We start from the raw sequence: 25304 nt of genomic DNA on the forward strand, positions 1-25304 counted from the left end.
GCCAATGGGATCAGAAGTCATGCCAAAAATAGCCGGAAACTGTTGTGACTGGTTCTGTAACTGGCGAGGTTAGAATACAGAAGTAATCCTGACTTGAATCGTCTTACACAGATCAATGTATACCTCTCTCATCTCTTCTCTTTTATATCTAATACCTCACGCATGCGTTCCACATAACACGAGACACGAGAGACTCGTAGCACGCGAGTCCACAGCACGCGCCAGTCAAGTACAATAACCAGGAATTGTTTAATGTCGCGTGGAGCGTGCTGAAAGCTAGACCGTCACCGCGTCGAGCATTAATAGAGATCCACGTCCAACATTCAATCAAAAGTAATTCTTAAAAGGATATATTAACCAATGACGAGGCGACATTTAAAAGTTTTTGCGTTTGTTTATAAAGATATATAAAAGAAGTTTGGTTGGGTATTTTAAGAAGTGTTGGATGTTATGAGTGAAAACATGGAATTAGTGGTCCTAGATCGGATGTCATGATTTTCGGAACCGGATTATATCCGCTTACGTTGGTTACACGATGTCAGCCCGGACCGTAGGGGTTGGAGGTGGGGTGGGGGGAACGATATGGTTAGGGGCAGGATGGTTTACGTTGTTGATGTTAGTATTGGTGCTGGATGTAGGGGCTGAAGTTCGTATGACTAGATTGAGTGAAAGAGTGATGACAACGCGCTACGGAAAAGTTCGTGGAGTTTTAGTGGAGTTTCCGAACCGACATTTGCGGACGGTGGAAGCTTATCTTGGACTGCGTTACGCGGATTTAAATCAGGGAGGTCTAAGATTCATGCCCCCTAAAAACCCTATGGAAAAATGGAATGGAATACGGGTTGCCATCGAACATCAACCGGTGTGTCCACAACGAAAACTCAGTGATTCCGAAATGCAAAACTCTGGACCGGACGGTCGGGAAGGTCAGATAAGGAATATAAGCTCGTTTCTACTGAAACAGACGGAAGACTGTTTGACGTTAAATATATACGTTCCAATACAAGGTAAGACCATTATCATTTGTGTTTTTTTAATTTTAATTGACATTATCAATTGACACGCACATTTTCTATTATATATAAGATAAGCATCCACCTTATATGTATAGTAAATTAATATTATATTACAGATTGGAATGCATGAATAAAATACGAGGTTAAATTGCGACAAAATGGCACATATACTATGTTATAATATTGCGATTAATTTGAATATACATAAACTTTAGTACTATTTTTAAGAGACTGCAGTACGCAGTTGTACTAAGGAAATAATTAATAGTATTAGATATGAATACATGAATAAAATACGAGGTTACATTGCGACAAAATGACACAAATACATTTTTATATTGCGACTAAATGGAATATATATATATTATAAGAGATGACATTACGAATCAGAACAGAACATAATTGTCAACCTTTGCAGAATGCATAGGTGTACTACGGAAATTAATATTATTATAGATTGGAATACATAAATAGAATACGGGATTACATTGCGACAAAATAGCACAGATGTAATAATTATACTATTATTAAATTGACACATTGCGAACTAGTGTATATACCAACAATGCCTTACTTTAAGAGCATCCTAGGAGAACATAATAGTAAACTAGACAACCCCTAGATAAAAGAATAAGCCAGCACAAGTCCAAGTCGTCCATCACTAACTCAGCTGTTGCACAACATCTCCAGACCAACCCTGGACACAGAATTGAGTCATACGAAACCCTGGCATCTAATCTCCCAATAGAAAAGACACGGAAGATAATGGAGGCAATACAAATCAGAAGGAACAGCCCAGATCTTAACCGTGATACAGGGATATTTTTGCCCAATGCGTATGATCAACTAATTTAAATAATAGCATGGTCCCACCACTCCTTATAAACTGTACAAGTGTGCTGTGTGTTATCTTTTGACTAGTTATTGTATTTACTATCGTGCTATATTCATTTTTATAAATTGTTTTTGTTTCTACATTAAATCTATAACTCTATTGCATATCTAATTATCCTATCATAAAATTACAAGTGTTAATAGATATGTGCAATGAAATAACAGTTATATTCAATCTACCCTTCATCATGTAACATTTATCTGTTGTATATACTCCATTGCCTTAATTTATTGTCTTAACTATAATAATAATCACCTCCCATATTCGGTTAAATCGCAACTACTTAGTCAGCTTATTGATCGTTTAACATAGCGGTTTCTTTTCTTACTTTTGTATATTATTACCAAATTGTGTCACAACCCTTTGATCTAATTGTTTTAAGGTATGGTTTCCATTTTTGTTGTTAAGACATCCTCACTGGCCATGGACTATAAGTTAATTAACTCTCTATCTGCTATTGTATATCTTAATAAGTGTTGGTGTAGGCCTTTGATCATGTTGTTGCTATGTATGGTTTCGGTTATGTTGTTGTATTTTGTCTATATATATTTGCCTCATACCTGTTTTACTGTATTAGCTTGATAACGTTGAGAGAATACTCTACGAAACGTCGCCTTAAAAACACTAGTAGCTGTTTTCCATAAGTATGTGTTTTGTTGTTATAATAGTTAACCGATAGGTACTATTCAATTGCTATAAAATGGCACAAATATTTAACTATAGTGTCATGTGTATACCAACGAGGCTTTACTCTTGAGGCGATTCTTAGATGATCTTACGAAGTAGAACAAGGGAATGTAATGGAATGCAAGGGTGTAATTTACAATGTTAAATTGCATACATGTTGATTGTAGACTCATAGTGGTATGTGTACATCAACGATGTCTTACTTTTAAGAGCAACCTTATAAGGAATTACCAAGAAGATCTTACAAGATAAGGGAAACCCATACTGAATGTGGAAGATGACAAAAGGGTAATATAGAATATTAACTTGCGACAAAAAGGTATACGTGTAGCATAATATATCCATATTCAACAAAATAGGGTTATTGAAGTATAAATAGGAAAAGAAAAGGTAAGGGACAAACATATATGGAATACTGAAGATGACATCGGTATATCATGTGAACCAAGATGACTGTATATACTAACAAAGTTCATACGTTTGAGAATGTTTGCATACTTCAAAAAATTAAAACATTTAACACTCTGTTAATTACTGCAGACTATGCGAAAATTAACGTTTCATGATTAATATACGAAACACTAACAGATCAATGGAACATATCGATAATAAAATCAATTCTAAGCACACTTTGTTGTTACAAGTCCGCAGTAGAATAACGGCACAAAACGTTATCCACTATCGCCTAATGATGATAGTGATGTTGGCGGTTTGTTTGGAAGACAAACTCATTGTTACCCTACTTATTAGCATAAATTAGCATATTTAACTAACTAATATCATGGTGTATAGAGGGTCATCCCTAAATGCTATTTGTAGCGCACCAAGCTTCAACATTTGCTAGTCTGCCACAGAGCGATCAGTGGTCTATTCCTACATCACTTTTTAACGTTATGTATATTTACCTTTTATTATATGAAACTGTAGTCGTTCAGATGGAATGGAAAACCAAGGTCATGTGTACACATTGGCGTGTACGTAAACGAACCCTTGACAGTTGGAAGTCGAGATAAGAGTAGGCCATAGTGCCACTTTCTGGGAATATTTTCACTCATCGCACACTGTATAGCGTACAATGCTCGTCTTCAGTAGCCCAATCGGTGTTGGACAGTAGGACGATAAACCTGATTTCAATTCATATGATTTGATTTATATGAAACTGATATTGATTATCAGAGAAGCTAACTGCACCAAATAATCAACATGATAAACAGCCAAATCCTAACACGAGTATTGCATTTGTAACTGATCCACTGAATACAACCGTTTGTTTACATAGTTACACACGTGTCGACTACAAATATACATTAATGTATTATGCAGTCGATGAGATCAAGGTCTCTTACAAAATGTATTTATAATTTACATATAGTTTATTATGCAGTCGATAAGATCAAGGTATTCTACTACAAAATGTACTTATAATTTACATAGTGTATAACATGCTAATATCCAATTACATATATCAAGTGCATAATCTTGCCCTCATATTTCCTATTATTTGATTAATTAAGTTAGCTTGCCACATCTCCATACTGATTTTTTTTTACTTTCCTCTTTTGTAGTTATGTATGCTTGATGACGGCTAGTGAAATCTTACCGAAACGTCGAGTGTATGTAATATATTGAAATGAAATGGGGTTTAGCGTCCTAAACACTGTGCAATAAGAGATATTGTGCCCGGGGAGCGACACTGTGGCCTACTCTTAGATTGAATTCCAACTGGCGAGGAATCTTTTACGTGCAAGCCGACGTATACACGGGACCTCGGTTTTTCGTCCCATCCGAAAGACTAGACATCTGCTGTCCTTTCTGCACCACTTACGAGGTGGGACCACGCCGGAAAATCCTGATGATATATAATATAGTGATTGTTATCTTGATAACTGTGTTGTGTTATATTATGTTCACTTGCTAAATGTCATTCATAGAAGTCGTATAATGTTTTTACTTCCCGTGTTTAGGGTTTTGCATATATTGATTGCCGGATATGTGTTTCATAGAAACACTGTATCGATGTGCAAGTCTTAATGGACGTTCAGTGTATGGAGGTGGTGCATAGCACTACTTTCGTTTTTTGTTCTTTATCATTCTCATAGAGAATACATCTGTGATGATCAGCAAATTTCACGTCATATGGTGTGGTTAAACGTGTGCGCTTTAGATCATAAGGTCTGTTATTGAGACAACTTGCGTGGTTTCAAGTCCCAACTTGTGCGTGACCAAGCAATAAGGGTCCAGCCTACCGGGTCCACCGGTCCGCCCCCCCCCCCAACTGCTAAAGACCCTTTATTTGAAATAACCTAGTTTGTGTCGCGTTGACCTTTTACCTCCCCCATCTCTGTCTCGCAGTTGTAACTGATCAAAACCAAATCACTACCAGACAAATTAAGTTAATATACTAATTAATAGATATACACATTATCGGTGTAAATTAAATATTAGATATCCATTTCATTTAGTGATTAGTGTTTTAATAATAAATTATTTGATTAACGTAGCTTGTTCATCTTTCAGGCTATACTAAAGTACTCTGTCGTATGTGCGTGATATAATATTAAATTGTTCAACTAATTTCTATAAAGATCAATCTATGACTTTTCCTCGGTCTTGACACAAACAATGAAAAGTGATTCTCTCTACAAGACATTAGCAACATCTTGTAGCACAAGTCCAATTCGAAATACTCGATTCTACTGATCGCCGGCAAGATGATCCGTTTCTTTATTTTCAGTAGAGTCCAAATTATTGCAAAATGTGACCTACAAGGAAAGAAATGTCATAGGTCAAAACGTGAGAAAGTTGATTGACGTCCCAAAATGTGTAATACTATTTTTTTTTTTATAAACATTATTTTATTGATCTCTAGGATTAGAAACGGACAAAGCCTATATAATCCCTCTCCCAGCTTAATCTTTCGATCATAGCCCGTGGTCAAACCTTTGGCCTTCCTCAAACGGCACTCACGTGTTTTAAAATGGACAATGAAAAAGTTAATTTCAGGGCCAAATATGGGTAATAACTGGTTCACCCCAATTTGTACCCACGTACGTGACAAGGATTAGGGTCGCCTTTCCACCCTCGTGGGTTTTCTCCGGGTCCCCTGGTTTTATCCCACTGTTAAAGACCCCTGCGCGCAAGCGAATAATTGAAATAAAATTGAAACATATTTGAGTCCCGAAATGACCTAATTTGTGTCGAGTGGACGTTAAACCCCATTTCTCTCTCATGCATATTTTCATGGCATAAATCCATATCTAATGTGACCGAAGTGTCTGTGATTAAAACTTTAGCCTATCTCAATTTGAATCCACTCAAGTTTCTTCAAAAATAAAATTCGTCTTGTTTTTAAAGAAATGGTTTCAGTGCCAAAAAGCGTAATATTTCCATCATGGCCATTCATATTTTCATTACTACAGTTAATATGTTTTCTTTCTTTCAAATGAGAAGTCCATTTAGCTAACTTCAAAATCGATTTAAAGATAACATTTTGTATTAGCTAAATGGTTAAAAGATAGACATTTTCATTTACAAGTTTTACAAAAAATATCCATAAATTGGCGCCTAATAGCTAGGCCAACCAATTATAGAGCTAAGCGTAAACATCACTAAATGCTGGCTACATTTAAATCACGTGGAAAGAAAATAATAATTGAAATGGAAATAAAGGCATACTGGTCCACTCGTCTTCATGAGACCAGTTGGTGCAGAATAGGTAGGACGTTAAACCCCATTCTATTTCATTCTATTGTGCCAATATATATTTCATATTTCATATTGTGTCAATATATATTTCATACTGTGCCGATGAATATTTCAAGAAAGAAAAGAAGTGCATATGTAATTCTTGTGGAAATATTTAAAGTTCTGGGAGAGGCCTTCAAAAGTTGTGTGTGCGATAATACTTTCGTTGATGCGGACGTTAAATTAACTACTTCCAAACACGTACAAATTGTTTATCAATCTTTAATCCCCCAATAAAAATATGATTAATAGATGAACAATGGTGAAGCTACAAGAATAGAGCTACTTTGGCCTGTCTTAATGAATATGTCCTTGTATTCTCTATTTAAGCCCAAAACAAGAATCTCTGTGCCAAGGGCGAAAATACCTATTCAGCAGTGTTTCAGATTCCTTCGAAAATGCTCTGGAATGATAATCTGTCCTCGTTGATATATTTGCGTTTGTAGATACAGTCAGTGTTGAGATATGTTGTGTTCCACTGTCCACACAATAAGCCGAAAGTAAACCTAGAATTGCTACCGCTTAATACTATAAATAAAACTACAACTACAAGCAAAATTGAACCATATGTAAGTGCCTAAATGACCTAGTTTAAACCATAATGTCTTCCCCCCCCCCATTATCCCATGACTAGATGCATCCCATTTAGATACTTAAAATAGACTTGAATCAAATGGGTTTAGCTTTAATAGTTGTATCAACACGCCGGAAACATCGGGACTACTTTAACACGGTTAGATTAATTGTGTAAATATGTGGTAAGTCGTCTGCTGTCTCGATTGTCCTGTCTTATGTTGTAAAATGAAATGAAATGGGGTTTAAAATCCTACGCGTCTGTCCCATGCGGGCTATTGAAGACAAAGGTTATTTTACATGCACGGCAACTTAACAAGGGACATTGGTTTTTCGTCCTATCCAAACGACGTGGTTCCCTAGCAGGCCCTTCTTATGTTATCTCAGTCGGTATGAATATATTGCATGGACTAGCTGGTTCAATTCCATAAAATTATGCCAAGCTGGAATTACTGTGACCATTGGTGTGTACACAACAGCCATGTTGTGTTCCAGTCTGTCACGTAGAAACCATTTTCAGTTCTCTATCATGTTCTTGATTTTAAAGCCAAAATGCGTTATAAAGAATCGGCATCATTTGATCAGAGACCATCCCAAATTCCACTCCAGCGCTTCCATCATCTATATAAAGAAAGGAAAACAACCCGCGGAATTAAATCGTGTCTGCCACTTGTCTAAATCAACAATATGTATATTTGGCACCAGGAACTGTTAATAGATAAAAACTTTGTGATGGCATCTATGTTGAGTTAATGAAGCTGCTACCAATTATCACTCCAAGAAAGAGTCTTAGAAACCAAATGTTGTAGAAGAATCTTGACCAAAGGTACTCTAGGTCAATTTAACAATTATCTGATTATGGGATGTTCGTGACCCCACCATATGTCATAATTAGCCTACAGAGGATCTCTAGCGACCCACACAAAACTTAATATAATCAACTGCTAGATGTTCAATACCCACCCCCTCAAGTCTTTCAGTGACTCTTTTTGATCTACAATTGCTACAAATGCAAACCACGAAATAATTTTTTTTTTTTGCCAATGAAAGGGGGTCAATGGTCTGTTTCTGATGCGATTTGGAATGAGGCGTTAGTGTATATTTATGTTTCTGGCTTGTAATTGTGCTCTTATTACGTGGACACCCCCAATAACCCACCAAAATGCGAAGGGCAGAGTTATATCTTTCTTTCTATACATGTACTTATTGATATTTACGGACAAATAACTAATTGGTGTATTTACCTTACGAATAACGCACTCTTTCTAAGAATGGAAATTTCCGTGAACATTTTCAAAAACCGTTCAGAAATTTACAATTGAAAATAATGGTCGTTTTCATCCCTCAGCCAACAAAATAGGCATTGAAAGGCTAGGGACATACCTTTCGGACCATGCATATCATATTACTGGATATTTACAGACAAATGTCTAATTTGGTGTATTTAACTCGCGCGTATTTCACCGTGTCTCAAGAAGGAAAATTGAGGGATCACATTCAAAACCCAAAATATATTTCAGAAATTTACATGGAGAAACTAGTCATTTTCATCCGTAAGCCAGGACAAATGACATTAATAGGCTAGGGACAGAGTTATACCGATCAGATTATATTATTATACTGCGTGTTTTTTTTATCGACGCATCAGGAGTAATGGATCATGAAAGGTGTCTCAGGAAGGAAATCTTTGTGAATATTCTAAAAAAAAAACCCAGAAGGGATCAGAAACTGGACGCTTTCATCTGTCCATCAGCACAAAAGTCACTAAACAGATAGGGAATCGATTATACCTTTCTGACTATGCATATCACACTGCTTGATTTTTACGGGCAAATGGCTAATTGGTGTATTTTTTTATGACTGACATGACTATTAAACCATTGTTCTACCCGTTAAAAGGTTTTCGATTTGATCCTTTTACACGATAAACCAGTTTTGTAGTTTTATTGAGTCACTATCGATAATATACCTGTTACTGACAGAAAGAAACATTTGGCAATAATCCATTGTTATTGTTTGAATGAAAGATACAGACACATTTTGAATCATATTCGTTTTATATTTCATGTTAATAACTTAAGCTGTTGTAGAAACCTATACTGCTTAAGATTAATCAGAATATAATTTAAACGGCAGAAAAAAAGTTAATTGTATACCGTTTACAGTGCTACATACGAGACTCTTTTTAATCCAATCGAATCCAAGCTACGGTTGATATTTTGGTTTTGTTTTCTAAACTAAATGTTTAACCACCTGTTCGGGCAAAAATTCAACCGTAGAACACTGTATATGGATGGCGTGTGCTCGTCTGCATTATCCCAGTCGGGGCAGAACAATGGAACGTTAAACCCCATTTTATTTCATTTTCACCATAAAATTCGAGTACTTGTCAGGCAGCACTAAGCAGTGAAGAATACAAATGGCTGATCAGAGTATTTAAACGAATCACAAAACAATCAATTGGAAACCTGAGACAAATGACTTCTATTTTCACAAGAATGGCATCAAGAATCCAATATTTATAATGCATGGCTGTCATACATTTGATAATTAAATAGGCCTCATAAATCATAAAAAAAACCGGAACCAGTCAAACTGTTATTGGTGGATAATTCAAAATACTGTTATAGCTACCTATGCAACATCTATATCTAATGAAATGGGGTGTTACGTCCTACGTTCCTGCACCAGCCGTAGTAATGAAAGCAGGTTTAAGTCATGCCGTGTGCGATGAGGGGAATATTTCTGTTTATTTTTGTGGAATTCCGACTGCGTAAACGGAACGCTGTTTCTACCAGGCATCGTCTCGAACCCTACTCACTGAATCCCCTCCACCCTCGAATTAAACAAACGGCCTCAGAGATAAAAATAACAAAATAGTTGTTTGTTAGTCTGAAAATGAGAAAAAACCCTGTTATTTTGTAAAAGAAAAAACACCTATGATCTCCCTTCCAGTCATGTATATGCCCATTGAACATTACCTTGAGCTGAATATAAAGCCACTTCTCTGTGTAAACATCACCAGTGTGAATTAATCTAATATAAAGCAAAATAATATTGATACAGTAATTCACTTACTAACACCAAAAGGCCGGGTAAAACACAGGATAAATAGTATCGTGTGATATTAAACAGTTTAATCATGACGGGTGGTCGAGTCATGGCTAGTAGAGTACTGACGGTGATAAGTGGTCTGTTAGTTGAAGCTGTACCATTATCATCATGGACATGGTGCCGGCTTCGTTACATTTCCGTCTCTAACTTCCAATAAACTGTTTGCGATAGCTATGACCTGAATACAGGATCGAGTTGCTTTCATTGAAACAATGAATCAATTTATCGAATCAGCCCCGTTTTTAATCTCGTTCATTTTCTTTGAGCCTTCCTGCTGTGTCACAGATACGGCTGAGTAATCAGAAATTAAACGGTCGTTTCTCGACACGTAGTCACAGGCGGGTCAGGGCAAGATCATTGTGTTATACGCCGTACACGTCTACAAAGTATTACGATCACGTAGCTAGATGAGACCGGGGGGATTAGACGACTTCAGGCAGGAACACATCATCTATCTTAAAAATTAAAAACTGGTTAGTTTTTTTTTTAAAAAATCTGCATTTGGCCACTTGTAGTTACTCTGAAATGTTTGATTCTTTCCAATTTTCCGGCGTGGTTCCATTTTGTTAGGGCAGAACAGTAGGATGTTAAACCCTATTTCATTTCATTTTATGTTATGGTGTATGGCGAGGTACAGGGCTTACAGGCCGCTGTTTTTGTTATAAATTCGGGGATGTTTTACAAATCTCACAATGATTCCAACTAAAACTCTCTGCGATATACATCGATCGAAAGCTTAATTATTTACCTATTCCAACGATTTATCACAAAGTCTAACAAGACCTTGGCATTTGGAATTCAACAAGGAGTAGGCTTAAACAGCGCAATCCAGGAACAATTCATTCACTCCCTTAGTATGTCAGTTTGACAATAACCTGCAACGAGAATCTAGATTTGTGACGGGCACGGGGAGACGCAGAGGATCGGTGTGTAAGGCACCGTCTCGTTAATTAGGATGTCCAAGATTCGATCCAGGTGATTGTCGAGAAAGTTCCTCTGGATTTTTCCTTGTCGAATAGTGTGGTTCGGAAGGGGCGAAAACCGAGGTCCCGTGTACACGTTGCCGTGAACGCAAAAGAACCCTTGACAGACGGAATTCGACGATGAGTAGGATATGTCTGTCTTTATTAGCAAGGAATGGAAACCCCCATTGCGTTTCAGTTCATTTCCCATATTGTAATCACCACCCTCCAATAATTTTAGACAATTGACCAGATTAATTCTCCCTAAAATTTATTTTGAGTTCGGGAGCAACGGTGGAAAAGTGGGTAAGACGCTGGCTCGTTAGTCTGGAGGTCGCATGCTCTGATGAGACCGGAGGGATTAAACGATTTCGGGCAGGAAAACATCATCTATCTTCAAAATTAAAAACTGGTTATTTTTTTTTTCAAAAATCTGCATTTGGCCACTTATGGTTACTCCGAAATGTTTGATTATTTCCAATAACCTTTTATGGTCATTAGGGGAGCCGCGGTGTTGGCTCCCTGCATTGACCGAGGGAGTTCATCGGGTGCAGGACAGAGGGCCTGAAAAGGACAGCTGTCTAGTCGTTCGGATGGGACGAAAATCTGAGGTCTCGTGTATACATTGGCGTGCACGTAAAATATCCCTTGGCAGTTGGAATTTGATATAAGAGTAGGCCATGGGGCCGCTGCACGGGCAAAATGTCCCCCATAGCACACCGTATGCCGTATGCCCATCTTCATTAGCCCAGTATAGGAGCAGAACAGTAGGACGTTAAACCCCATTTCAAATATTTTTATTTCTAACAACCGCACAGACAAGGTTAATGTTTGATTTAGTCCATAAATAAACTCTGGTGATTATACTGGGTTGTAATTGGGTATCAGCAATATGAAGGTTTGGTGTATATAAGATTGATCTATTTATAATAAGATGAATTAGTGTGGATTATACGCTAGATTTCATCTTATCATCAACTGTATAATGCAAACCTATTATTCATTCTCCAAATCATCTCTAATATGTGACGTAATTCGTGACGTAATGTGTTATTGTTTATTTGGATAGTACTGTAATTTATCGAAAATTATTCATCGCATGCGTCCATATTTTCCAGCTAATGCGTTAATGTTTATTTCGATAGTACTGTAACTTATCGGGAATTATTAAACTCCTACGTCCAGATGTTCCGGATTACACGTTGGAAATGTAATGAACCGAAATAATGAAGGTGGACATACGGACAGCTGTGGTTTGAACGATTAAAACAAAAAACAATCCTTTGGTTAACCTCCATCTCGAACCCCAGTAGATCCATTTCCTAATCAAACTACTTGTTCCTATGGTGGTGCTCTCTTTTCACAAACGCGTTCACTCATGTTCAGTTGCTCTTCGCGAATCATACAACAGTTTACAATTGCAATCTGATTAAGATACAGATCTATATTTCGTTTCGTTTTTTATACTTTTGTAGTGCAAGGTCGCGTCAGAGGTCATACGAGCGGCTTTTGACCCTATGACGTTAGACATATGATTAACCAATTAGCGTTGATGTTTCTAGGGGGTAACAGATCATTCGTTGGCGAATCCTTCACATCATCCAGAACGCGGGTTATATAACAACTCTTCCGGATCCTAGTCTAGTAAAGACAAGTAAAACGAAACATTGAACTATAAAAAACGAAACGAAATAGGATCTGTGTTTTAATCAGATTATTTACAATTGTAAAGAAGAGTGAAGTTGTTGGACACCCCTGTGTATCCACCAAAAGAATTTAAAAAAAAAACCAATAGAAATGCTGCACAGTCAATAATGTAGGGCTACATGTATGTAACCGCCACATTCTTCCTCAACCAAAATACACCACAGGGCAAGTTAACTGTAGGTTAATTATGTTACCCCCCATTCCCCAAATACATACAACTACACGAGACAACCACAATCAAGGTGGTGTAGATTGGTAATCTGTAGATTAATTGTGCCACTCCACCACTTCTATTCCTACCCCAGATACACCGCTCGTGATCTAACAATGATACAGATAAAGCAAGCTATCTGCAGACAAGGTTAATTGTGCCCCCACCCCCTCTGTCCTACCCCAAAGACACCACCCAAAGACAAGCTACCAAGATCTTACTATGGCGTAGATAAAACAAGTTATCTTCAGGTATTCCCGGAATTAATTTCTGGAGATGCCATCTACGTTATTCATGTTATTCTAATAAACATAGGTAAAAACACTAGTTAACTAGAAACTGACATGGTTGACCTTTAAACCCCAGGGTATTGTTAGTCTACATAATATATACCATATGTATGTCAATATTCACTTATATATTCCTTACTTATACCCCCATTTACGTGATTTATTTAACAAATACACATAAAGAGACGTATACTCATATTGAAATCAGGTGGGATGAGAACGGGAGAGGTAGGTGGTGGTGGTGGTGGTGGGGGATGGGGGAGGGGGCTCAGTGGGTAAGACGTTGACTCCCTGACTTGCGGGTCTTTTGTTCGATTTTAATTTATTTCCATTTACGTGATTTACTTAACAAATAGACATAAAGAGCCATATAGTTATATTGGAAGACGGTGGCATGAAGTTTACGCAGAATTATTCCTTTCTGTGATTCGTAAGGGTGGCGCAGTGAGTGAGATGTTGACTCGCTATCCTGGAGATAATGTGCTAGATGCAGGTGTTGGCCGAGAAAGTTCATTGGGATTTTCCGGCGTGATCCCCCCTTGTCAGTGGTGTATAACGGAGGGGACCTAGCAGTGGACAACGTAAAGTCCCATGTACACCCTTGACAGTTGAAATTGCAGCTGTTCGCAATCTCTCATAACACACTGTATGGTGTATGCCCGTCTTCATTATCCCAGTCGATGAAGAACAGTAGGACGTTAAACCCCATTCCATTTCATTTCCGTGTTCTGTTATCACAAATGTGTTCATTCATCTTCTGTTGTGCTTCATGAAATATAAAATATCTGTGAAGTAGGACGCTGGCGCACTCACCAGGTCCTGGCTGAAATCCCGGTGGTGGCCTGTGGTGGCCGGTGGGATGAATTGTACGCAGAAGTAGTATTTCCGTGTTAAATAGCGATAACCAAATTACTTGACGAAGGGGATGTATAATGTATAATATCCACTAAGCGATTTATTTAAAGAAAGATATAAGTCCCGAAATAAACTAGTTTGTGTTGGTTGAACTCTGCTGGGAGATCAGTAAGGCGCTGCCAGTCACACCCGAACCTGCTTTTCCTTGCCAGACCCTCCGCCCTGTACCTCTGACAACCCCACCCTCACCCAAGTACCATGCTAAACATGTTACCGTCTCTCTCCTCCCACTGCTAAAGACCCCTACGTGCAAGCGATTAATTGAAAAAGATTGAACCACTTGTTAGTCTAGAAATTCCCTAGTTTGTGTCGCGAAGACGTCAAACCACATCTTTCTTAAGCTTCCATTTCAACCCAATTTAACACTCACACCATTTGGACTACATCAATGACCTAGTCTTTGTCGAGTGGACGTTACCCCCGCCCCCCCTCTCCCTCTCTCTCTCTTCTTGCCATTTCATAATATACATGTGTCACCTCTCTATCCCTCCCCTCCCCCCTCTCTCTCTCTCTCTCTCTCTCTCTCTAATGTTCTGTGTATTTCCCCGCTGTTCACCACAAACGTGTAATTGATCCAACTTAATTCTTAGTTATACGTGACAAAGCCTTAAAATGTACCACGTATATACATTAATCTTTATTATCATGGAATCACATCTGAATTCATGTTTCACATTAGTGTTGTGGTTTTTACACCGAGCATTGCGTCTTCGCTAACAACCCTAACAGATGTAGTCCTGTACAATATGACTGTGCTTGGAATTCCCAGAACTGTAATAAATCAGACGGAAAATCTTTCTAGGATGATATTTTATTAAACATGAACTATGTAAGAGCTCAATCTGCCTACACAGGTTATTCTTTAGGCCTTAAATGGTATCTAAATTATTAATTAGAGATGAATTTACTTATCCAGACCATAATCAGCTCTCGATGCCATTGTTAACCGTCGATATTTAGTGGATTTAAATACGTATTGTGATGGATGATTTAACGTACAAATGGACAATCAAGACTTTGTTTATTATCGTACCAACGATAGTAATGACGATCGAGGCTAGACTGAAATTGAATGGCTAATATCTTGGTTCAGAGTGAAGCAATTTGACTGAAATTTAAATTTTCAGCATATTCTATTATCATTATCTATTTTAAACTAATATAGCGAGAACTGTCTTCTCTTTATCCAATCTTAAATAATGCCCCTTTCAGTATAGCGGTGGTCTTATTATGTTTTACTATGTCCTCCCCTCTTTCTCTCTCCCTCTCTCTTCCTCTCTCTCTCTCTCCCTCTCCCAATCACCCAATGAAGTAAACAGAAGTTAACAAGACAGATGAAAACATGTCCATTAACGCTGATTATATCATGTTGTAATACGTCTAAATTCTCTCCAATCCTCATCTTACAAACAATTTTATCTTTTATCTACATCAGTTACCAGCTAAAAACACGAAAAATCACTCGCCATTGACTGATAATTTAAATCTCTAGATTTACCGACCAATTTGATTAATAGACCTTTTACCATAGAAACAGACATCATTAATATTAGTACATAAACCTGGGTTTTAATATCTGTTCTTACAACAACAACGATTAGAACAACTGTATAGCATCTGGGCTTCACAAAGCATTCTCAGAAGTTAACTTAAAAATTTACTCAACTTTCAATCCCTGTTTATGAAAAATATATTTGGTCCAGAAACACAAAAAATTGCACATAGTTTCTTATTGACGTATTTGATAAATTAAAACCCGAAAAGTATTATAAAGGGCTATATCTTAGTTAAAATAAGGCGAAAATTTTTGAGTATATTCTGAACTTAAGTCTGATAATGTTTTGTTAAACCTGGGCCAGTGATCCTGCCCATAAGTGACTTCAATGGTAAATCCATGCCAGTCCGTGGCCTATAACATATTTTGAATATTCCGATAGTCTTAATCATTATAACTACAAAGAGCCCAATCTGTCACACTCATGTGAAAATATTTAAGGGGGTGGTCCAGGTCAATGGAATATATTATTATAGGATGTAATTTCCGTAATTCATGCTTTGTCCGCCTCAAAATCTTGAATATTCACTAAACCCTGGCAGAAAATGTAACTTCAAACTCCATTCTTCGATTCTAGCTAGACGAAGTAATTAACAGAAATTATAATCCAATAGGGGATTTGAAACCGTGCCACTTGACTCAATGACAGACCTTATGATCTAACACGCACGTCCAACCCCCATCTCTGAACAGAGATTATGTATAACAATATTTCTCTTCATTTCAAACATTAAATTGATGTGACTGGTTTGTACACAGTCTGTGAAACAGAACGAACATCATATTGACATTAGAGGAAAGTTTAAAATATTTCTATTCACGACATAAGAACATTAAGCTCTTGTCGCCATCACACGCGCGACTGGATACACGGTATCATTGATTTTGTTATACTAGTGGCTCTGTCTTTTTGTTAGAAAAACACAATTCGCCCTTCCTGTCATTTATTGATATAATAACGAGCAATATTGATAATGACAACTAACTGATGATGCGACAATAGACATTATGTGTATCTATCAATATACACAGTATCATTATGGTAATACAGCATGGTGGATGAAATGAAATGAAATGAAATGGGGTTTAACGTCCTACTGTTCCGCTCCGAATGGGATAATGAAGACAGGCATACGCTATACAGCGTGCATTGAGCGAAATTTTACCAGGGCAGCGGCACTATGCCTTAGTTTTATATCGAATTCCAACTTCCAAGGGGATCTTTTACGCGGACGCCAATGTATACATGCTTTAAATCATGAAATGGGGTTGACAGTCATATCGGGTTGATGACGATCCGAGGGTCTTAATATTGCTATAGATTGTGCCATACGCCGACGCTCTTGTTGCGATTACCAGTTCTCATGAGCTCTTTGGAAAAGCATTACAACATGGAATGACGTTTGGTGTCCTATCGGGTTTATGGAGACGGGCGTATACCACACAGCGTGCTATGGGTGATACTTTGCTTGGACACAGGCGCTACGCCCTAATCTTGTTTCGATTGTGTGCGGATATTTAGAAAAGCATTAGCAATATCTTATACCTGTTTTATTCCCATGTGCTGTTTATCCATTATATATTTAACTTATGTTCGATCATTTTTATCAGTTTTAACAAATTGGATAACGGTTGAATATAGAACGCTGCATTTTTTCTTCCACCAGTAACTGGTTCCCAAACATTTTCTTGCTTTTCTTCTTCTTCTTCTTCTTGGTTGCCAAGTTCTTCCAAAAAAGCACAAGACTCCTACAATGAAAGTACGAAACTTGACATGAAACTTGACACATTTGTTCCTTGGACAATTGGTCATCGATTAAAGAACTTCTTTTGAACTTCCTAGATAGCGGTGATGACATCATAGTCGTTTCCTGTTGCATAAAGTATGTTCTTCTGAACAACATATAAATTCAAAAATAACACACTTCGATTTAAAGTCTGAGGGAAGGAATATTTGTTTGGCATTGATTGCAGTGGGCGCTTGCGACTGGCCCCCTTATCCATCAACTTGATTTTATACATACGGTTGCTGTTTATTGTTTGTCAATGACTGTATATTCATTGTTTGTCTTGTCCACGGGCTTTTCTTGTTTAGGGGTTGGGTGGTCCTCCTGCACTTACTAATAGTTATAATAGACATCTTTTTCTGAGCCACGGTCTCGACGTTAAAGCCGGGTTGTTAAGATACAATACCAATAAATATTTATATAATGAATTGTAATGGTAGATTCGTATATAGATGTCTTTGATTGGTTATGTATGATACATATAATCAGTAGTAGATTTTTAGGATAGCAGAATATCTAACTTTTCAGTTCTCGCCGTATATTGCAACATCGTACATATAAAAGAACACATATCTTATAGGAAACAATCATGGGTTTTGCTCTATAAGCACTACGTTTCGACAAGTATCCCCTTATCGTTACAAAGAATAATGACATTTAATAAACTTGAGGTCGGTATATATCATATGCATGGTGAAGCGATTTACAGAGGTTAAATAACAATAAGAAGTAAAATGTAAGAGATCCCCCCCCCAAAAAAAAAAAAAATAAAATAAAAAAATACCCACCCCCACCCCATAAAAAATCAATTTGATTTCAATAATTCGCTTGTGTGTAGGGGTCTTTAGCAGTGGGAGGAAATCGGAGAAAACCCATGAGGTTGGATAGGCGGCCCTACTCCTTGTCACGTACAATCGGGGAATCGAAACCACGCCAGTTGATCCAATGACAGACCTTATGATACAGCGCACACGGGCTAACCATCCGTCCACCCCCCCAATAATATTTATTATTATTATTACAGTAGAAAAACAACTAATTATAATATATATTAAAATAGTTTACATCTTTGAGCAACCGAAAAGAAACCTCAGCAAATCGATAGATAATAAATATTACATCACTGATAGTCGTGAATTTATCTCAGATGTGTAAATAGTACAGACACTTTTTATTAAAAACAACATCTTGTATTAGCTGTGTATATAGCACATCTATCATAAATCATATATAACTTAATTTATGTTGATAGGGGAAACAGTGAAATGTCTGTAATATGTTTTATTACTAAACAGTCTTCATCAGTCTTATATCATATCCATCATCATATCTTATACATAAACACAGGTCAAAATACTTAGTACATAATTGGTAATCGGGTAATTAGAGGGAGAGAGAAAGAGAGAGAGAGAGAGAGAGAGAGAGTTTAACGTCCACTCGACACAAACTACGTCATTTCGGGACTAACGTGGCTAACGTACTTGAAGGTGGAAAAAATAGTATTAAATTTAGTACTAAATTGGTGTGCATCACCACCACGTCTACATGTGTAGGCAGTCGTGGTATCAGATGTATGCCATTTTACCTTGGTGTTCTCAAAAATGTTGGGTGGCCGAATTGTTAACGGGTTCGCGTTGCATCATTAGGTCTGTCATTGAGTCAAGTGACGTGGTTTTATTTCCCCGCTTGTACATGACAAGGAGTAGGGTCGCTTGTCCAACCAACCTCGTAGATTTTCTCCGGGTAATCCTTTTTCCTCCGTCTTCTATAAATCCCTACGCGCAAACGAATTAATGAAATAAAATTGAACCATATGGTAGTCCGAAATGACCTTGTGTTAGTCGAGTGGACGTTAAACCACATTTCTCTCTCTCTCGTACATACGGTCATCACCACTAGGTAGTGTATATAAGATGATAAACCCGGGAACAATGGGTTACTCGATTGAGTATATCGGTTGGCCCAGAATAAACGAGTATAATTATGTTAATATAAATTGAGGTGAGTATGAGGTGACGTCTTAGTCCAGGGAAACATGGGGTTGGATGGCCGAATGGTTAGCACGCGCGCGCTGTATCATACGGTCTGTCATTGATTCCCCGGTTGTACGTCGCCTGTCCAACCTCGTGGGTTTTCGCCGTTAAACCCCATTTCTCTCTCTCTCTCTCTCTCTCTCTCTCTCTCGCTCTCTCTCTCTCCGGGGAAACATAATTTGACGTCCCTTTTTACAACTCGTACACTATTTGAGCGATGTACCTACAATTTGCAGTGGGGTTTGTCAAACATCCATATTGTATCACATGTGAAATGTTAATGATATAGGTAGAATAATATTTGAAGTATTTCACTTTAAATAGTGTAATCCATGTTCAGGGCCATCCGATATACTAAAAGAAATCCCAGTTTGAAGATACAATCTGTATAACCTCGTCTCGTAAAGTAATCCATCGAGTATTAGTCCACCAAATAGTCTTGCACAACAGTGAAAGACAAGCTCATGCTTTACATGTTTCAAGAACGCGATAAGATCACTTCCACCCCAGTCCGGCAAAACGGTGAAAGACAATCCTTCAAGTACGCAAGTGCATCTCCATTCAAGCAAACACAACTCTATGTGTTTCTGCACAATAATAATACCCCCCTCTCTCTCTCTCCCTCTCTCTCTCTTTTTCTCTCCCACTCTCAAAATCACTGTACTTTTACTACAACGTAATACGTCGAAGTCAGTCGGACAAAACGGAGAACGACAAGCCCATTCATCAAATATACAAAGAACACTAAAGCATCTCCATCCAAGCAAACATAACCATGTGTGTTTGTATACAATAATATTATGTAACTGGAACTGTAGGTTCTCATCATTTCTGTATCTCTCTTTCCTAGAATCAATAGATGGTGCGGTCTGATAAAATTCAGTCTTTTTATTCCCCAATCAGTCGTGGCTACAGCCTTCATTTATACTTACAAATATTACATTTACATAAAATCTATTGAGAAGCATTCCGTGTGTATTTTACAGTATTGGGAATACAATTACTAGAAGAAATGATAACAATTTGTAATAGAAATATCGTAGGTTTTAGATCGTGCATTGACCCCCCAATTCATTGGTTTATTTCATGAAGCTGGGTTTATATGAGAATAAAGTTCAAGGCACACGAGTATACAGAAAGACAGCATGTCTACTATGGTTTATGGTTCAGAACGTATATTTAAATTAAATCACAGTTTGGTAGAAGTTGCTATAAAGGAATATCGTTCTAAATCATTATCTCAAGCAGTCAGAAGCACACATTTCAGCCTGAAATCTAAATCTCGGCTGTCCTTTCACATAGATATAAGAAGTGCCCCTGTCTAGAACACCTCATTTCACTATCCGATTGTATTAGTGTGTAATTTCCGCTTCCACCGAGGGTGATATCGCAGACAAGTCTTATTTTAGCGGACTCGCAGGGGTCTTTCGTGTGGGAGGAAACCGGAGTACCCAGAGGAAACCCACGAGTTTGAGAAGGCGCCCCTATCTCCAAGTCACATACGCTCACACCAGGAATCGAAACCACGATCTCAAATCAAAGGTGACCGGTCAGCAAGAGCTCGAAGCGCAACACTCTAGACCACTAGGTCAACCCCAATTCACTATGCTTTCATGGAGGTATAAATCCCAGACAACGTTCTAGTACATTGACGAGCTTCGTCAACTCTTTTAATCCATTATGTAAATTGTGTGTCATGCACGGGAAAAGTATGCTTTCCGGAACATTTAATACCCCTTCACATGACTCAAACAATATTTATTGTACTGTTAATTGCATTTGTATAAACTTCAGACTAGATTCACATGTTGATCGATGAGTGAGGGGGATATAACAATATGTAATATTTGATTAAACCGTACAGATGGAATTTCATATTGGCGCGAGAAAGCATAATATTGTACTCTTCTATTTTTAATACCATATAGAATTAATAATGAGAAAATATTGTTCACATGTGTTTATTGAATTCATTCTATATTAATGATTCTGTCTGGTTTTGAATCGTGCAATAATAGTAATATAAATATTAAAGCTGCGATTAACATATATGGACACAGCAATAAATAACAATAAATCAGAATATAAAAAGGCTCCAAATTAACAATCTCGAATTTGATGATCTCAAATCGACAATCGAGTGGCATTAATCCCTTTTCGAATCACAATATTGTGACACTTTAATGTCAAAAAGGAATATCTGTCTATAAATTATTCAATTCTGTTCAGAATTTGCAAAGATATGATGGATTGAAATCGTGTTAACCTGGGACATGCAATTCAGACGATATTTAGAATATTGTCAACACAAGCGATCATTGTCTGCAATATGACAATTATGGAAGTAGCGGTAAAACCAACACATAGATAGATTACATATTTGACGACTAAGTTGTTGGTATCTTGACTAGTAAAAAAACTTAGATAGTGTTTTCTTCGATAATATTCCTCAAAATTTCCCAGCGTGGTTTACGCTTGTTCGTCGCGCAGAACTCCGTTCCGGACATAATTGACCTCATAGCGCATATCCATCGTCATAGTAAGACGTTAAACCCCACTTCATAGCACCCGTCCTCGTAGTAAGGCGTTAAACCTCATTTCATATCATCCATCCTAATAGTAAGACGTTAAACCCCATTTCATATCATCCATCCTAATAGTAAGACGTTAAACCCCATTTCATATCGGGCGGGGGGGGGGGGGGTCACGGTGGCTAAGTAGCTGGCTCGGTAGTCTGGGGTCGGATGTTCGATCCCTGCATTGGCCGAGAAAGTTCATCCAGATTTTCCGGCGTGGTTTCCCCCTTGTCAGTGATGCTGGACGGAGGGTCTGACAAGGACAACCGTCTATTCGTTCGGATCGTATGAAAAACCGAGCTCCCGTGTACTTATAGGCGAATACGTAAAAGATCCCTTGGCAGTTGGAATTCGACATAGTACACTGTATGGCGTATGCCCGTCTTCATAAGCCCAGTTCAGAGCAGAACAGTAGGACGTTAAACTACATTTCATTTCATTTCATATCATCCGTCCTAATAGTAAGACGTTAAACCCCATTACATATCATCCATCTTCATAGAAAGACGTTAAACCCCATTTCATATCATCCGTCCTCATAGTAAGACGTTAAACCCCATTTCATATCATCCGTCCTCATAATAACCCCATTTCATATTATCCGTTCTCATAGTAAGACGTTAAACCCCATTTCATATCATCCGTCCTCATAATAAGACGTTAAACCCCATTTCATATTATCCGTCCTCATAATAAGACGTTAAACCCCATTTCATATCATCCGTCCTCATAATAAGACGTTAAACCCCATTTCATATAATCCGTCCTCATAGTAAGACGTTAAACCCCATTTCATAGCACCCGTTCTCATAGACGTTCAACCCCATTTCATATCATCCGTCCTCATAATAAGACGTTAAACCCCATTTCATATAATCCGTCCTCATAGTAAGACGTTAAACCCCATTTCATAGCACCCGTTCTCATAGACGTTCAACCCCATTTCATATCATATCCATTCTCACAGTAAGACGCTAAACCCCATTCATATTATGTGCGTTGTAAGGTTGAAGATACATTATGTATGCTTTAGATAAAGAGCTAGCCATTCTTGCTATAATAGTTCGAAAATAGATAATGCAAAATGAATAATTTAAAATGTTATTCAAATTACTCTATTGCGAGCGAAGATATTAGCCTTTGCAGGTTTGACAAGACGTGTGCAATAATTTCAACAACCGTACTGGTTGTTCGAAGCTAACTCACGCTCCACCATGTTTAGCTTAAATCAAAATATGGCTGAACTGTTCTAATCTATTTAATATTGGAGAAATCCGATGCCATCGAGAGTTGATTATGGCCTGGATAAGTTATTTAATGTCTAATTAATAATTTAGAAAACATTTAACGGCCTAAAGAAAGACCTGCAATAGGCAAATTTAGCTCTTGCATAATGTATGTTTAATCAGAAATATTATGTGGTTTATTTTTTGCCAAGTTAACATTATGCAAATAGGATGCAGTAACAATCATATAAAACGTTAGCGTCCATTTAAAAGAAGCTATTTCACATAATTGCATTGTCTCGGTACTAGTTATGTATGTTACAATAAATTAATGGTGACATCGGGGGTTCTAGAGTTCTCAAAATAAATGTTCAGTACCATCCAATTTCAGTGATCATCCCGATAAACGCTAACATCTCTACTATTTACAGTATACGTTGTAATGCCCAAAACCTGAGAAGGTTCCCCAGAAATATTTGTGGAGTTATTTGCCAATTCCTGACGCACACTCAGTTGGTGGTTATAGACTTCAATTAACAGATTCATTTACAGGAGAAGTTTTTCTACTTTCTTAATCAAACTATTTATCTCCACATAGAAAATAAACAAAACTATTTAAACCCAAGATAACACTCTACTGTTGAAAGCTTTGAGATTTTAGTCTTAAGGTACACAAAAAAAAATTGCGAGTTAATTCGTCAGATGTTGTTACTCTGATAACATCCAGACCAAAAGCGTCCAAGTTATCTAGTTTCCCGATGAATATATGATCTACCATATAGTGTAGACTTCAAACAAATCGAATAAAACCCTAGATTCCGATTTTTTTTTTAAAAAGCCAGTTAGTATCGATTACTTCAAGATTTTAAGTTTATTCTGACATCTGGTTCTCTTCTGGGAACAGCCACGTGATTGGTAGTCAGCCATAGAATCATTATAAGTCTGAATAACGTCTTTTGAACATCTAAAAAATACAAAAGTGTGATCATGATCATGGGCTATTGTTAGAATATGAGAGATATTTATTTAAGAGATAATTGGTCCATGTTCCCGTGGGATGGGAATTGTAATAGGTTTAATATAAAGGGTACACCGCGATGTTATTGTGCGATTGTTACAAACGTATTGAAAGTTGATTAGACACCAAAGTTCAAAGTTTGTGGAATATACAATACTTGTATTCAATATATTTAAAAATCTAATGTCGTTTGTCTGTTTGTCTGTCTGTCTGTTCTGGGTTGGCGGCTACACCAGGGCTGTCCCGAGGCTGAAATTCGGTATATAGGGGTACCGCGGATCGGGGGAGTAACATAGGCATGTTGGCGATGGACTACGGCTTCCGGTTTCGGAGTAATACTACGTTCGGTTCCGGGCACAACCCGTGCAGCGCCGGGTCATCCGCAAGTAATCATATAAATGAATTGATACGAAATGGGGTTTAACGTCCTACTTTTCTGCACCGACTGGGCTAATCAAGACGGCAAATAGTCATACTATACGAGCAAGATAATAAACAAAAGGTGTATGAATATCTCGCCCTTGTATTTTTTTTTATCTGTTAAAGTGTCAATGACATACATAGTAAAAGAAACTAAAGTGACACCATTTTACTTCGATTGTCAAACTGTATGTAGCAGACAATAGAGAGAGAGAGAAATGGTGTTTAACGTCCACTCGACACAAACTAGGTCATTTCGGGACTAACATATGGTTTAATTTTATTTCAATAATTCGCTTGCGCGTAGGGGGCCTTAGCAGTGGGAGGAAACCGGAGGACCCGGAGAAAACCCACGAGGTTGGACAGGCGACCCAACTCCTTGTCACGTACAACCGGGGATTCGAAACCACGCCAGTCGACTCAATGACAGACTTTATGATACAGCGCGCACACGCTCACCATTCAGCCACCCCCCCCCCCTTAGCAGACAATAAGTAGCAACCCGGCCAAACAGTGTTTGTTTAATTATTTCATTTGGTTTAGGCCAACAGATTAAGTGTGAGATATAGCTTATT

At 37.7% G+C, this 25304-nt stretch overlaps 1 protein-coding gene across 3 annotated transcripts in view; it reads left to right on the top strand.

Moving 5' to 3' along the window:
• The first annotated feature begins 253 nt into the window (after positions 1-253).
• The window catches only part of LOC126808893 (neuroligin-4, X-linked), a 170510-nt gene continuing 145459 nt past the window's right edge, over positions 254-25304 (top strand). For all 3 annotated transcript variants that reach the window (XM_050533940.2, XM_050533942.2, XM_050533941.2), the window contains exon 1: positions 254-1007. In XM_050533940.2, the coding sequence (XP_050389897.1) occupies positions 536-1007 (472 nt within the window). In that variant the 5' untranslated portion in view covers positions 254-535. The remainder of the gene's footprint in view (positions 1008-25304) is intronic.

The sequence above is a fragment of the Patella vulgata genome, chromosome 1, assembly GCF_932274485.2.
Source record: "Patella vulgata chromosome 1, xgPatVulg1.2, whole genome shotgun sequence".
Classification (NCBI taxonomy): domain Eukaryota; kingdom Metazoa; phylum Mollusca; class Gastropoda; family Patellidae; genus Patella; species Patella vulgata.